Source organism: Lepidochelys kempii, chromosome 7 (assembly GCF_965140265.1).
Source record: "Lepidochelys kempii isolate rLepKem1 chromosome 7, rLepKem1.hap2, whole genome shotgun sequence".
Taxonomy (NCBI): domain Eukaryota; kingdom Metazoa; phylum Chordata; order Testudines; family Cheloniidae; genus Lepidochelys; species Lepidochelys kempii.
The window spans coordinates 29385406-29401252 of NC_133262.1; the positions used below are offsets into that span (position 1 = coordinate 29385406).

The following is a 15847-nucleotide window of genomic DNA, read 5'->3' on the forward strand; positions in this document are numbered from 1 at the left end:
TTCCTAGGCACAGAACAGTGGCCATGTGTGAAAGAACTGAGTTCCAAAGCAAATCTACACACACACCTATCAAAACAACCGAGTACAGGTCTGGCATACACTAAGCTGTGCAGCTCTTAGCAGCGTGCAGGGGTAGAGTTTTAGGGGGGTTTTATTATTATTATTCTCTTTCTGAGTAAAGGTTGAAATAAACCAGAGATACATTTACCACTTCAGTCCACTTTATAGCAACATTCTGCTGGAGAACAATTTCCATCTGTTTACGAGTTTTTGGGCATACACCCTAGAATAACTTTGCAGACCAGTACATTTGGTCATTGTAACTTGCTGAAGTGAATTAAAATGAAACCAAGAGAGCTGCAACATTAAACAGCCCTAGAGCTGGAGGTACTGATAAACATAACCTAAACAGGTTTCAGAGGAACAGCCGTGTTAGTCTGTATTCGCAAAAAGAAAAGGAGTACTTGTGGCACCTTAGAGACTAACCAATTTATTTGAGCATGAGCTTTCGTGATGAAGTGAGCTGTAGCTCACGAAAGCTCATGCTCAAATAAATTGGTTAGTCTCTAAGGTGCCACAAGTACTCCTTTTCTTATAACCTAAACAGCATGTGTAACTCTTGCCCTACTTCCAATTTGCTGAATACAGAGCAAGATGAACTGATATGAGCCAAGACGGCCAGTAAAAGCTCATCTTGCTTCATTATTGATGATTTGTTTTTAACTGAAACTTTTGCCTAGAAACAAGCAGTTTTTGACCATGGGGACAGCTTAATAGACCAAGAAGCTGTAGAAAATGACGCATTTATCTGATACCGCTAAGAGAAGTTCATCTAGGATTTTAAATAGGTGCCCAATAAGAATTTTTTTAATGTGACTAAATTATTTACAGGTGAAACCAACTTGGAGAAGCTTTTGCCTGATGATAAATACATGATCTTTAAAGGCCTCAGTGTCTTAAAAACATAGATTGCATGACTGAAGACGTTTTGCAATTCTCATTTAATTGCAGTAAAAACATGGCAATAAAACATCCGGCCCTTTCATCTGGCAAAAGTTATTCAAATCTAAGGAACACGGTGAGGGTGTTTGGTATCTTTTGAAAATCAGGCTTTTTACTCAGGGTCTGAATTTTTTTTTCTTCTTCTTTTCATGTGCTCATAACCCATAGTTGAGGCCAACTTTTCAGAGTTCAGTAGCAGCAGCAGCTCCCATTGTGACACTTGGTGTCCAGATTTTCAAGATTTCAAGCATGCTGAGTAAATGGGAGCTGAACGCTCTAGAAAATCTGTCTGCTGTGGTAGGTCCTCAGCTGTCTTGAAAATCTGGCTCTTAATTTCTGGATACACATGCCTAGCTCTCAATAGCCAAGAGAGAACGTTTTTTAGCTAGGGTACATTTTCCCCAGAATCCATTGGGAACAGACTGTATCCAGCCATAATTTCACCACTTGGTGTTTTGGATCCAGTAGATTCTCTCCCCCCGATATAACATAAGCAGCTGGAGGATGGGATATCTTTCTGGTGGAAAATACTATGAGAACAGCTGTTCCTATGATGTTTTCAAGGAAAAACCATGGAAACAGCTGGTTCCCTTGCATGACAGTGAGAATGAAGCTCAAGTAGCAAAAAGAAACTAAAAAGGAATGGAAAGCCAATATACAAAAATTGGAGACTGAGAAAAGGAAAGAGAGACAGACGGAATGGAGGAGACAAATGAAGCAAACACAGAAATCTAGAAAACGCTTTGAGAATTTAGAATAAATAAAGGGAAGGGAAACTGATTTCATCAAGTCATATAGAAGCCCCAAGGATTGCTCTAGAGATAAGTGTTCTGTGTTGGTGAGTAAAAAACCCAGGTCCCCAGAGGCTGCTTAATGCAGCAGATGAGTCTGCAGGTAGTAAGCAATTGAGTCTCTTGTACTTCTCAACCACAACTGTTAGCCAGTGAAAGGTATTTAAGTGTGAAATGAGCCCTGTTTGGCTTTCTGTGTCTGTAAGGATGGGGAGGAAGGAGGAAGGAATTAGAAATAGACTGAGCCAAATTCCAACCGGGTGAAAGCAGCAGAAACTCCAGTGAGGTCAATGGAGTCATTTACATCAGGTGTGCACTGTGGGGTAATAAAATGTCTGAAGGTGGAGAGTAAATGAGAACCAGAAACAAAAGTAAGAAAAATGATTTATTTATCAATAAAAAGAGGAAAGTTGTACTTAGAAAAATTCATGCTATTCTGCAATCAGAAATACTTAGGATCCCAACCTGAGTTAAAGGGTCAGAATCATTTGTCTTCCCACTGCAATGGCTATTTAGTTAGGGTTACACCATGAGGATGTACTATATTGCATAGTACTATATTTTGCTACCTTTACACATGCGGTACACTCAAAGTGTGTATATCAAAGCCGCTTGCTGATATTTATTTATGGTAACGACATGTTCAGAAGGGTTTCACCTGCAGTTTTACTGTTGTTGGATTTTTTTGTTTTTTGCTTTTTTTTAAATGGAAGAAAATCTTTATTTTAAGCAGTCAAGCAATGATGTTTTACCAGTCAACACACTGCAATACAACATTGAGAATATTCTATAATACAGGTACATTCTGATATTCCTTCATTAATTTTAATAGAAGACAAATTAAATGTTGGGGAAACTTGTGCTAAGTGCCTCATCTCACAGCTGCTCCAAGCTACATTTAAATATATACAACATGTCATTAGAAGCAGTATTTGCCAGAAATCTTGCAGAAAAATTTTTGACCAGAAACAAATCAGGAAAAGATTAATATTCTTCTATGTTGCTTGTATGTATATATTTTGCTACTAGCAATATAGAAAAACAGTAACTTTGTTGCTTTGTCTCTGGTTAAAGGATAATTCTTATGTAACCTACAGTACACAAGATGAATCTCTAAACCCAGTTATTCATAACTAGAAGAGAGGATTATCAATTTAAAACTGTAAATGAGCGCTGCTGTTAACTCTCCTACAAGCTTACCCTTTGGGCTACAAATGTATAAAATAAAGTGATAACACAAGAAATATATTAGTATAAATTTATATGTACAAGAAAGTTAAAATGCAAGAACACTAAAATCCTTCTACTTGCAAGTAAGATCAATTAGAAGTAAAAGGTTTAAAATACTTTCAGTGGCAAAACTCGCAATATACACCATTGCCAGCAACAGTATGCCCTCCGAAAAACTTTTGCTTCCTGTGCCAGCAGGGAACATGAGCCCTTGAGGATCTTTTTCTTGCTATCTCTTTAAATTTATTACTTAAAAAAAATGTTAATCAGTCACAAACTCACAAAATCAAATAAGTGCAGAGATCCGGCTTTTTCTCAGAGGGAAATTTGCCCCTCTGTATCGTAATTTGATGGATTAGGTGTGACTTAATACCTTACAGGCCTTGCCCTGCCCTCTGTGCAGGGATAAATGTCACCCTCTGTCCTTAAGTTACTCAGTGGTGCCTAACTATGGCAGCATTTTTACAAGCCTTTTCAAGGGGTGCTAGAGCTGCGGATAATAATCATCCTGTATGGATTGGAGGAGAGCAGCGACTGAGAGTGAGAAACTATGCAAAGGGACTACTTGTGGGACCCTGTGCCAAGGGGAGGGAACGTTTATGCAGGCCCTTGTGATCCAACCGACAGAGAAACTGGGCCAATAAGTACTTGAGAGAAAAATTGGGCAAAGGAAAGCTTGTTAACTTTTGTTCCTACTGGATTCCTGTCACCTTGGAAGAGGTGGAGTTTTTGGTTTAGCTGAAGAGACGAACAGCTCCCTAGGAAGAGTGGGAAAATTAGGGCTGGCCATCTTCAGACAACATAAAGGCATTCCACTACAGCAATATGGAATATAAATACCTAGCTACAACTGAGAGAGGTTAGGACAGTATGACTGTGCCAGAATGTAAGACCCTTGGTTTCCATAGTGGAAATGACAGCAATTTTTGTTGTGTAACTTCTCATCCATCAAGAAAACAGGAGGCACAAAAAGTGAGGAGTCCAAGACGCCTTTGGAGCTCATGCCATCGCTTTATGTTCCCTGTTGAATGCATTCACATTGCATATTTCTCTGAAGAACTCCTCCAGTTTCTATAGAAAGTGAGATGCCAGACTCTTCGAAGGTAGAGTCAGTGAACTAGCAGTTAAAACACTCAACCTTTCCACTAGAAACTGAACAAATTACATATTTAATAGGATGAAAATCCCAGGCACAGAAAACAAGTCATTTGAAGGAAACAGAAAAATGCTGGCTTGAAGAACTTCAGCTTCTCCTTTCTGTGTCCAAGTTTAACTGGCTCACGTGCAGAAGTACTTAGAGGAGGGGTCAATGGTTCAGATCTCTGAAATAAAATGAAAAGCAAAAAATTAAGGTCAATTATGTAAGAATTACAGTGACTCACAAGTTCCCTCGACAATGGAATAAAAATCTTCTGCCATGTTGGCTTATAGTACGGCAAAGCTGGAAAGTGCCCACTTCCACCCAGCATGGTCCTTCACAGGTAACATGCCAACATAGTCCTTCATGAGCAGACCAGTGCCTGTTACAGATTCTGGGAGATGTCCAATGAGGGCCTCACTTCTAGCTGCCACTCTGTGTTTGGCTACCAGGGGCTGTATTTTTGCCAAAATCCCAGTGAGAAAAGAGAGAGTTATTTTCAAAGATCTATAAAGACTGTACATGAGTGAATGGGCCGATTTTTTTTTTTATTTTTAGTAAAGGCTGCATGTGCCAGTGGGCAAATAATTAACAGATTCTGATGGCAGAAGGGACCACCATGATCATCCAGTCTGATACAACAGGCCATAGAATTTCCCAAAAATAATTCCTAGAGCAGACCTCTTAGAAAATCATCCAATCTTGATTTTAAAATGATCAGTGATAGACTGATCGCACAACCTTTGCTAAACTGTTCCAATGGTCAATTACTCTCACCCTTAAAAAAAACTTGCACCTTATTTCCAGTCTGAATTTGTCTAGATTCAACTTCCAGCCACTGGATCATGTTAGATTTTTCTCAACTAGATTGAAGAGATTATTATTAAATATCAGTTCCCCATGTAGACACTTACAGACTATATTCAAGTCACCCCTTAATCTTCTCTTTGCTAAATTAAAATCTGAACAGATCCAAAGTACCTTTTTCAGAAACCCCAAACCTATACCAAGTAAGGATTAAAAAGGTAAAGGACCCAGGCACAACTCTGAGTTCGCCATTCAAGTTGAGAAGTATGTGTGTGCCCGCACATACAGTTTATAGGTCGAACCACAGCGACAGAGTCTTGTGCAGGTGATAGGACATACTTCTCTACCTGACCTCTTACCACCAAGGTAAATTAGTTGCGGTTTTGCCCTCATCGCAAACTGGGAAATTGAAATCTCTATTACAATTTCAGTCAGACAGCCTCTGTGGTAGATACATAACCCTGTGTGCGTACAAATGTTGTGGATGACTAATGAAACATATACCTATGTACGCTCTGCTTATAAAGAGAGGCACCCACTGGGCAGAATGCAAGGTTTTAAAGGTTCCCATTGGGATCACAGAGAAAAGGAACATTCAGACTCTGACTTTTCAGAAAGATGGTTACTGTGAGCTAGACACTCCCAAACATAATGTAAAGGGGGGAAAAAAACCCCAAACCTTTGGGCCATGTGTTTTTTCTAGCATGTTCACTGCCCAGGGCAATGAAACAAAGAAACTCCTACATAAATGCTCCATAGAATCCTCTATGCCCAATGGAGACAGCTAAATAACATGATATTTCACAAAACCACAGCAACTGAAAAACAACGGTCTCCACAAAATGCCTATAGCTCCGCCACGTATGGGGCGGAGGAGTGGTGGGGGAGAGAAGCAAAGTCAATGGGCAGGTGGTAGAAATCTGCAGGAGGAAGCACTTGTGCATGTTTTAGAGGGATGATGTACAACGGACACAGAAACCAGCATGGCATGTTAATTCTGCCCAAAGCACGATTGGCTTGTGAAGCCCGGAAACAGATGACTTGTGGATCGCATGTAACAGCTGCAAGTCCCATTAAGATGTTCACTGCTGAGTCCTGTAGCTGTGGAGGATCTCACTGTTGGAGAGAGAACGTGAAACCAATTCTCCCAAGTGCCAATGATAAGTCTAAAATCCGTTCAGGAACTAGTGCAGGAGATATGCACTGCCTACCGAGTGAGTGGCTCTTTACAGAGGACACTTGTGCTCCAGAATTGGTTACTAGCTAGCATCTGCATAGACTTTAAGGTGTTGGTTATAATCTATGAAGCACTAAACGGTTTGGTTTGGGACCAGCCTATTTGTGAGACTGCCTCCCTCCTTGTGCCGTGAGAGGGTCACACCAGCGGTGAGTCAACTCTGCTATACCGTTGTATTACTATCAGTAGGTTGTTATTACAGGTAGAGCTGGTAGCAATACCTGTAGTTAGGGCTGGCTAATATTTCCTCTTATAAGCCTCTGTTTTCTGTATCCACTTAAACTAAAGTGTTCTATGCCAGGTATTTGTCCCATGCTGTGGCTTTTTTTTAAACTTTGGCATCAACTGCATAGCCATTCCTGAGAACAGGTTTAGAAACAAATAGTTTTGAATTTTAAGTGTTTCCAACTATCTTTGTCTCTTAGTGCCTCCATCCTGAAGGAGGGATTTGATGTTTGGCAAAGGAATAGTCCTGGGGCACGAAGTGCCTTTTGTTGTCCCGTGAAAACTTACCTAGATTTGATGAAGTTACAAGCCCCTGAAAATTGCTATCTGCACACTCTGTATAGCTGATTAGAAGCTAGTTGGTAAAATCTCTGAACATTCCTTGTGCACAGAGTATGCTCTGGCTACACATAGCTCCCTAACAAAAGCAATTACCCTGAGCATGCTTCAAGACTCTACTAAGCATCTCATGTATGCTGTAAAGGGAAAGGTGTGCTGGACTGGGAGGAGGAATCCACTCTTTCTGGTCTCAACTCTCTGCTGACTGGTGTTAATGATTTTATGCACTTCATGGCCCTAACTTCTTAGCAAAAGCCCTCATACCCTCTACCTTAAAAGGTGTGCAACTATTATTTTGCCCCTCCCTTCACATTCTCCCATTTTACAGATGGGGTAACAAAGTTCACTTCTGGGAGAGCTGGGACTAGAACACAGGTCCTGAGTACGACAGATTCATCTGCGTAGCCATGCTGCCTTTCAGAACAAATGAGCCAGATTTCTGTGGGTGGCTGTTTGTAACCCTTGGATGACAACCCCCTCCAGAGTCAGGAATACAGCCTCAGACTTCTGATTCCTAATGTTCTGTTGCTGTCTAGCAAAGAGCTATTATGTCCTGTGCCAAAGTAGTCTGCCCTCTTAACGGTAATGGTACCTAAGGATCAGTCTACCCCCACCAACTCATGTGGCACTTTGAGATTTTGAAAGGCCTGATTATATACTGTGACGGGGCAAGGCCAGATGGCTATAGAAAAGTAGTGGGAGATAGATATATTAGCTCCAGGCTAAACAAATCCTTGGTACCAGGATAAGTGAAATGGCAGCTGCTCCAGGTCAATTAAGACACCTCCAGGTCAATTAAGAACTTTCCAGAAGGCAGGGAGAATGCTAGGTTGATTGGGACACCTGAAGCCAATCAGGGGCTGGCTGAAACTGGTTAAAAACCTCCCAGTTAGTCAGGTGGGGGCGCATGTCAGGAGCTGTGGGAGGAAGTTGCACTGTTAGAGAGACTGAGTAGTATACACCATAACAGGCACAAGGAAGGAGGCCTGAGGTAAGGGTGAAGTGGAGCTTGAGGAAGTGAGGGCTGCTGTGTGGGGGAAGTAGCTCAGGGAATTGTACATGTCATGTTTCTAAAAGGTCAGCTACCATAGCTGATACTATTAGGGTCCCTGGGCTAGAGCCCAGAGTAGAGGGTGGGCCTGGGCTCCCCACCGGCCACCTTTGCCCCCTGATTAATCACTGAGACTGGGAGATAACAGAGACTGTACAAGGAAGGATAACTTCTCCTCACCTCCCTCACTGGCTTATGATGAAAATGGCTCAGTAGACTATGACCCTTGTCTCTAGAGAGAGAAGGGTTATGTGGAGGGTCACAGTGAGCCTCTGAGGCTAGCAAAATCTGCCAGGAAATGCGGGACCCATGGAGGCAAGGACAGAGTATTGTCACAATATATACACACGAGGCTGTAGGAGTTATTGATGGTCCCAGGACCACTCCCTTTCTAAGAGGTGTTTGGGAGGAAATCCCATCATTGTGTCTTTAAAGGCCAGGAGCAGGAGGCTTCTAGAGAGGGTGGGGCAAGGCTCCCCTCTCACCCAACTATCTGGGGATGAGCTGGGAGAAGGAGACCAGCATAAATCCTGCCTCCTCCCTCACAGCAGGGCAGACACTAGCAAGAGAAGGCTGGCCCGCTGAATCCTCTGACCCTGAGGATGCAGGTGTGGGGAGGGAAGAGAGAAGGGCCAGCTGAGGCAGAAGCTATCCCAGGTCCTACTGAGGGCTAAATTACAGTTCAGCTTCAAGGAGGAGACCTGGGAACTCCTGGCTTAAGGAGAGAGAGAATAACTGAATGAATTACCCAGCTCCAGGAGGAGCGCTCGGGCTCCTCGTTAGGGAACAACCTACTGGACGGGAACAGAGCCCAGTGGTGGCTTTCAGTTAAAGGTTCTTCTGGTCTTTGGGGCTTATTTGTTTGGGATGTTTGTTTGGACTTGTTACCCCTGAAAAAGGATTGAACTCAGGTTCACCCACCTGCGTGGCTGAGCCACGTAAACACCTGTGAGGAGGAAACTAAGGCAGGGAGTGCCTGCAGTGCTACAGGGTAGTCATGCCCCATGACATGTCCCCTTCTAGTGGCAAGTCCAAAAAAAGAAGTTACTCCTTTAGATCCACAGCACAGATCTCTCTCACTTTAGCTAAAGGTCTTCAGTTCCAATTCTGCTGGTGACCCTAGCAGATGTTAGATATGATTCTAAATGATGGAATTTGGGTTTTTCTCAATTTTCCTTTTTAAAACCCCAGGAATCCACGTACAAACACCCTACCTTTAAAAGGAAGTTGAGGTTGCAGAGTGGAGCTCTTAAAAGCGAGGGAAATATGAGAATTAAAGTTAATTAAGGAACCTTAATTTGGCCCCCTTGTGTGTATGCATTATGGTAGGATAAATACAGAATTACCTAATACTAGTTCAGCAGTTCCCTTGCCTCACCATTGAACAGTATGGGGTATGAATGAGGAAAAGGGTTGTAAGAAGTGAAAGAAAGTTTAGATATGAGGGCTGGGACCTAGTAGTCTCCTCTTGGCTTCCATTGCTGGCTCTTGCACAGGCTTCTTGTGTGACGTTAGGCAAGGCTCGAGGGCTGAACTAAGGTTGCACAGGCTTTTGCAATTCCAGAATTCCCTAACCTCTGAGTGCTTGACTTTGCAACCATAGTGTTCATAGTTTTGTTTTGGTTTTTTTTTTTTTTGTATGTAATGCTAGAGAATGCTACTCTGTAGAAGGGATGAGGCTGACTGAGATGGTTGTTCTGACTTCGTAATTTTGAATAGCTGGCAGGGCACTTGGAGAAAATATATGGATGCCTTTTTAATGTTACATTTTTGAAATAAAATTAATGTAACTGTCTTTGCTGCTGTTTCTGGAGCTTGCCCATCTGATGGGGGATGTGTATGAGGCTGTGCAGTGTCATGTGGGATTAGTGTGGGGATCTGGCATACTATGGGATTACTACTGGCAGTTCCATGCAATGGTTTCGTCCACAGGCCTTCTTGAAAAGGGATTTGGGATTAAGAGGACATGCCCCCCTGTGCAGAGGGCCAAAGCAAGGCACATGGTATACAATTTAAATCCTCTGTTGAGGGTGTAAGTGTGATGGTAGTCGTACCCTGCTCTTGGGCTTGCCTTCTGCGCTGTGATGAATTTCAGCCAGAATGCAGCCTCTCAATGCTGCTGAGATCTACATTTTGATCTTTCACAAGCTCTTCTATGCTTACATAGAAGGGTAAATCAGAGCCTCTTATTTTCAAGTACCTTCCACATTGAGGAGTAGCCTTACACTGCTCGGGTGGGGGAAATAACACAGTTCTACCACATTTATCAAAGCAACCTATAGTGCAGAATTTCCTGGGTTGGGCTTCCTACAAACAGGAAGAAGTGCATCCTGGGAAAACCACAGGGCACAGTAAATGAAGTCTAACATCTCTACTGCTGCCTAACATTGTATTGGGTTAACAATAAACCATACCAGTAACTTGGATAAAGTCTTTTATGTGTTAATAACTGACTGGCATAGCAATATACTGCAAATGCAAACCTGCCTAGTAAAAAAGCTTTTGTGGTAGAAGGGTAAAAGTACAGTTTTCAGTCCCTTGATTTGGCTTTGTGAGCACTGAGAAGAAGGAGTGGCTTTTTCTGAGGCATGCTCTCTACGACTTCAAGAGGGGCCCCTCGTATGTTCCCTCTGTGGAGTACAAAACTGTCTTCTATATGCCTAAGTCTTTTTTTGCGCTTTGCAGTCAAAATCCAGTATCCAATTCATTGATAATCCCTAGTATTTATAATCTCATTCAAGAACAGTGTGAAGAATACACTTGTTCTCCCTCTACAGAGATAATACAGATAAACTTTAAAGGGGGAAATGGCCAGGTTAAAAAAAACCATGATTTTCAGGCTCTGATGAGGAGTGTGGGAGGCTGTATGAGTGGGTACTGTCGGTTGGGTGGAAGGCAATAGAAAAAAATTTGAAAGGATCATAACTCACCTTCTTGTCACTTACTGTCTTGAGGCTGTCTCAGCCACTGGTTTCTGCACTCCAAAGGCAGTGATAAAAATATTCACAACTACTATAATGAACACCAGTCCAGTTGCAAGGTTATTGAGGACATCCAGCTTGGCATGCTTTGTAGGGTTATTAAGGTCATATTTTACTTGAAAGGAAAAGAGAAAAGTGGTATTTTTACTATCAAAACACATTAACATACATGGTAAAAAGCTTTTTATTATTTATCTTATATAAAGATTTCTCTTTACCCCTCACTAGATGCCAGACCCATCCGCCCTGCAAAAAGGGAAGTTAGCATTGCAGCCAATGTTGCAAAATCTGAGGACTAATTTCATTTGTGATGAATATGTAATATCCTCTTATACTGTAAGAGCCATATTCTGCTCTTAGATACATTTGTGCAGCTCCCACTGACTTGCTATGTGTAGCTAGATGCAGAATGTATCCTACAGAAATGATATCCCCAACACTTGTAGCTCTTAATATTCCCTACAGTACATTGAATTTCTTTCTTTCCAAAAGGAAAACTGTCATAATGCAAAATTTAAATATTTTTTATTACTTTACCTCTTGAAAACATGTCTTTACTCATTTATCAGATGATCTACCAATGAGAACCAGTAAAGTCTAGCCTCTTATGCCAGAATAGGCTGTATATCCTTTCTAGATAGCCCAATCATCTCTCTCCCATCTGTTCCAATAGGAGATCTCTGTACCTGCCCCCATATCTACCCACTGATGGCTATTCCTACGGCTTCTGGTTCTTATTTTTAGAAAGCAGGAGCATTATTTCATCTATGATACATTAACAGAGAGTGAAATTTCAAAGCATCACAGCTTGCAGTCACTCTTATTTTGAGCATCAGCTGTGTCAACATTGTTTTCTTTTCTTTGCTTGCACTTTTCCTTGCTTTAACTGCTGAGGGGAGGACAAATAAGAGAAGATAAAATTAGATTGGTGTAGGCCTCATTTCCAGATCTTGTAAACTGTATATATGAGTAATATTAAATATGAATATGCTTGTGTAGGATTGTGTGAAATTTGGCAGGACTGTTCAGCATTATGGCAAGCCAAAAATCTCCTCTGACCACTTTTTCTCTAAACAGGGGCTCTGTAATTTATAGCCTGATTCAAATATCATTGAAGTTGGTAGGCAGACTGTCATTGATTTCAGTGGGCTTTGGATCAGGCCCTTAAAGAGAACTAATGAGAGGACATCTTCCTCTAACTTTGGTTGGTAGTAAGATACATAAATTATATAAACAAAAGAAATCTGAATAAAATGTTAAGTACCATGCAGGCTCTGGCAGCAACAGTGTCATAAACAGTGTTACCAAAGCCCCTTGATGTGCAGTTTGCGAACTCTGTTATACAAATCAGGGTGGGGGGTTTTTAGCATATGGGTAGGGCCCTATCAAATTCACGGCCATGAAAAACACGTCACGGACCGTGAAAGCTGGTCTTTTGTGTGCTTTTACCCTATACTATATATATTTCACAGGGGAGACCAGCATTTCTCAAAATTGGGGGTCCTGACCTAAAAGGGAGTTGCAGGGGGGTCACGGTATTGCCACTCCTTACTTCTGCGCTGCCTTCAGAGCTGGGCAGCGGAGAGCGGCAGCGCCTGTAGGCCAGGTGCCCAGCTCTGAAGACAGCGCCCAGCCAGAAGCAGCGCTGAAGTCAGGGTAGCAGTTCTGCAGCCTCCCCCTACAATAACCTTGCGACCCACTCCCACAAATCCTATTCGGGGTCAGGACCCCTACGATTACAACATGATGAAATTTCAGATTTAAATAGCTGTAATCATGAATTTTATTATTTTTAAAAATCCTATGGCCATGAAATTGACCAAAATGGACCATGAATTTGGTAGGGCCCTACATGTGGGCACTGTCAACACTGAAGAACTACTGACCCCATTTGTACTTAAACTAACTCAGTTACAAACGGTTCAGTGAATCCCGGCTAGTCATGCTGAATTAGTTTATGACCCATTGCAGGTTTGCCCTGCGTCCATGCTAGTGGTGCCCTAAACTCTCTCGATTCCAAAGGCTCCTGGGGATCTGTCCCATAGTTCTCGGCTCTGTTCCCAGAAGCAGCATGCTGGGAGAGACTTCCCAAGCCAGCCAGAACACTGTAGGGCAGTAGTGGGGGGACTGTGTGACCATTTCAGCTACTCTGCACCTACACTGACACTAAAACTTTTTGGGAGTTAACCCCATAGGCAACCCTGAAAAAACAGGTTATGTAGCGTGGCTGGTAGCATGCTTGTCATTTGTGTGTGTGGAGGTGTGTCTTCTAACATCTCCTGGATCATTGTAATGCATGGCAGTTCCAGACAAATGAACTACAACTCCTTTCTTGTAGTATTTAAGAAAAGGGTTTATTAAGGCTGGCTGCTGGTGGAGGGGGAAAAAAGACAATGTATATGTACCTAGAGGATCTCATGTGTTAGACATCAGGTTACAGAGAAATGTCATTTTGATGATTCATCAAAATTGGGGGCAAGGAAGTAGGTAAAATACAGCTCCATCTAGTAAAGCAGAACTCTTGAGATTTCAGATGGAATTATAGTAATCCTATTTCATTATTATAGTACGAAACATGCAGCTAACCTCAACCGTTCTTTAGTACAGTTATTCCTACTCCTTTTGTCATAGTAATCCAATCCCACTATCATTTCAGGCAGCCTAAACTATTTCAAAATACTCTCTTTTTCCCCATTCTAAAAAGTTGTTAACGCTGCCATGGCACCTTCAAGGAAAAGTGTGCAGAAAACCAGTCTCTCCAAAGGACAGGCCATGTGTAATCTTCCATCAGTTTAGAACCAGAAGGAAATAGCAAACTTATTTCTCAAATAGCAGACCCATTCTGCACTTGGTCTGTGTTTGTGACAGGGAATACTGGCCCTTTATGGCAGGCTCATGGCCCTGTTGCTGGTTCAACCCAGAACATGGGAATTCTTCAGAGTTCTTGTTCCCACTTCTGATGGGAGTTGGAGGCTCACAGCAAGGAATGATGGGAAGGAGTGCCAGGATATATTTTGCCTCCCAGTGAGACCACTCTGGGCCTCATCTGAGCAATTGGAGGAAGCTGCCTAGAAAGCTGGATAGCTAGAGAAGAGAACCCTGGGAGCAAGAGCAGCCTTGAGCAAGGACACATTTGGGGAGGGTGGTTGGGTGTTGGACTGAGCGCTTGCCGCCCCCTCTTTCGAAGCTGGAGTTTCTAGGAGAGGGTGGAAGAAAGAGGGAGAAGAGTTGCTGATCTTCTCTAGAGAAGGGTGAAAACTGGCATACTCTGGGACTGATCTATAACAAAGGGAAAGAGACTGAATAATGGCTTCAACTTCCATTACCCTGAAAGGGGGGGATGGGGAAGTTTTTGTTTGGCCAGAGAGCTAACCTGTCTGTCCAACAACCATACACTGAGGCAGCAGACATATCTGCACTGTGAAAGGCAAGCTGCCTTTACAGTGTCTCATGCCTTCATTTCATTTATACCAAGGAGGGGTCCAACTTGACTGCTTTGATCTCCACTGTGGTTAGTGCAGGGGTGCCGGAACAATTTGCATAGTGGGGTGCTGAGAGCCATTGAACTAAACTGTAAACCCTGTCTAGAATGGAAACCACTTCAAGCTAGGGGGTGCGGCCGCACCCCCAGCATCCCTAGTTCCAGCACCTATGTGGCAGTGTGTCACTGGGGAAGAGCCTCTCAAATAGGAACACCCTAAGCAATTCAGAGCTCTATAAGTCATGCCAACACTTAACACATCTAGAAATTCACAGGCAGCAAGTGCTAATCTTAAAGCACCAGCTAAATGTGCTGGCTGAACACCACTCTGTTTACTAAGTGGGCTGCTACACAGCTGCCTTATCTCTAGCTTCTGAACAGTTTGGGTGTAGCCCCCAAATAGAACACATTACAGGTTGACAAAAGGTATGGGTTAGAGAAGAAAGGTCCACATCTGAAAGAAGATTGCAGCCTGCTAGCCAGATGTAAATGTTAAAAAGCAGTGTCTGCCACTGCTGAGAGATGGATTATTCAGCAGCAATGGGGCTCAAACCAGTCTCTCAGCAACAATCAAAGAGAAATCAGGGGTGGGGTGGAGGGGTTCTTTAAGTGCCCTGTGTGAACTCTGGCTTCTGCTTTCCAGACTTCTCCTTTTTACGTATGGAAAAACACAAATATCTTACGGGCTTAATTTCAAAAGAAGAGCCTTTCAAATCTACCTGAGAAATGTTTATATATATATATATATATATATACAGCTGTCAGTAGCAAGGGGCTGATCCAATGCCTTCTGAAGTCAGTAGGACTCCCACTTATTTCAATGGGCTGTGGCACAGGCTGTTATTGAGGGGCTGTTGGTGGAAAACCTAAGCCTGTCCTCTGGCAACTTGCATAAGCATCTCAGGTCAACTCTTTAAACTTGAGCTGCAGATATTTTCGGTGTCGGTTTCCTTTTGACTAGGTGATTCTTATGAATGTTACAGCCCCAGATACAGGCCTTTTCTAAAAACTTTGCAAAGTGATGCTGGAATCTCACTACACATCTCACTCCTGTGATGGCAAAGTATATGCAAAGACTACCAAAGATTCTGATAGTGACAATGCAAATGATTCTACTTTCAAAAATGTTTTGGAAGAATGCTGCATAATTCCTTGGTGCTCTCCACTCTCATCCCAGAGACGCATGTTAGCAAATTCTAGGTTATAGTCCGTTAGCATCATTTATTTGGAATTTTCCACCAAAATGGATACTGGACCACTAATGCAACCATGGGATTGGAGTATAGGAAATGGATTCCCCTGCACCCACCCTCCATGCACATCCCTTCTATTGAGGTCAGTGTTTTGCATAAGGAGCACAGGATCAAGCCCTTTGCCCACACAACACAGTTGCTCTGTTAATTTAGAAGGAGTCTAACTTTAAACTCAGAACTTGGATAACTAGTTCTTGGGTCTTGGATTTTCATCTGCAGTATAAATACAGACATTCCTAGTGCTGGTACAGTAAATGTCGGTATTTTGAAAAAAATCAATAAAAATGCTGCATTAATTTCCAGCTGCATGAA

The 15847-nt window shown here is 42.5% G+C and overlaps 1 protein-coding gene across 1 annotated transcript in view; it reads right to left on the reverse strand.

The window, feature by feature from the left end:
- Positions 1-2165: 2165 nt before the first annotated feature.
- Positions 2166-15847, reverse strand: part of NINJ1 (ninjurin 1) — a 34681-nt gene continuing 20999 nt past the window's right edge. The window contains exons 3-4 of the mRNA XM_073351577.1: positions 10751-10916; positions 2166-4345 (exon numbers count right to left, since the gene is read on the reverse strand). Coding sequence (XP_073207678.1) covers positions 10762-10916 — 155 coding nt within the window. The 3' untranslated portion in view covers positions 2166-4345; positions 10751-10761. The remainder of the gene's footprint in view (positions 4346-10750; positions 10917-15847) is intronic.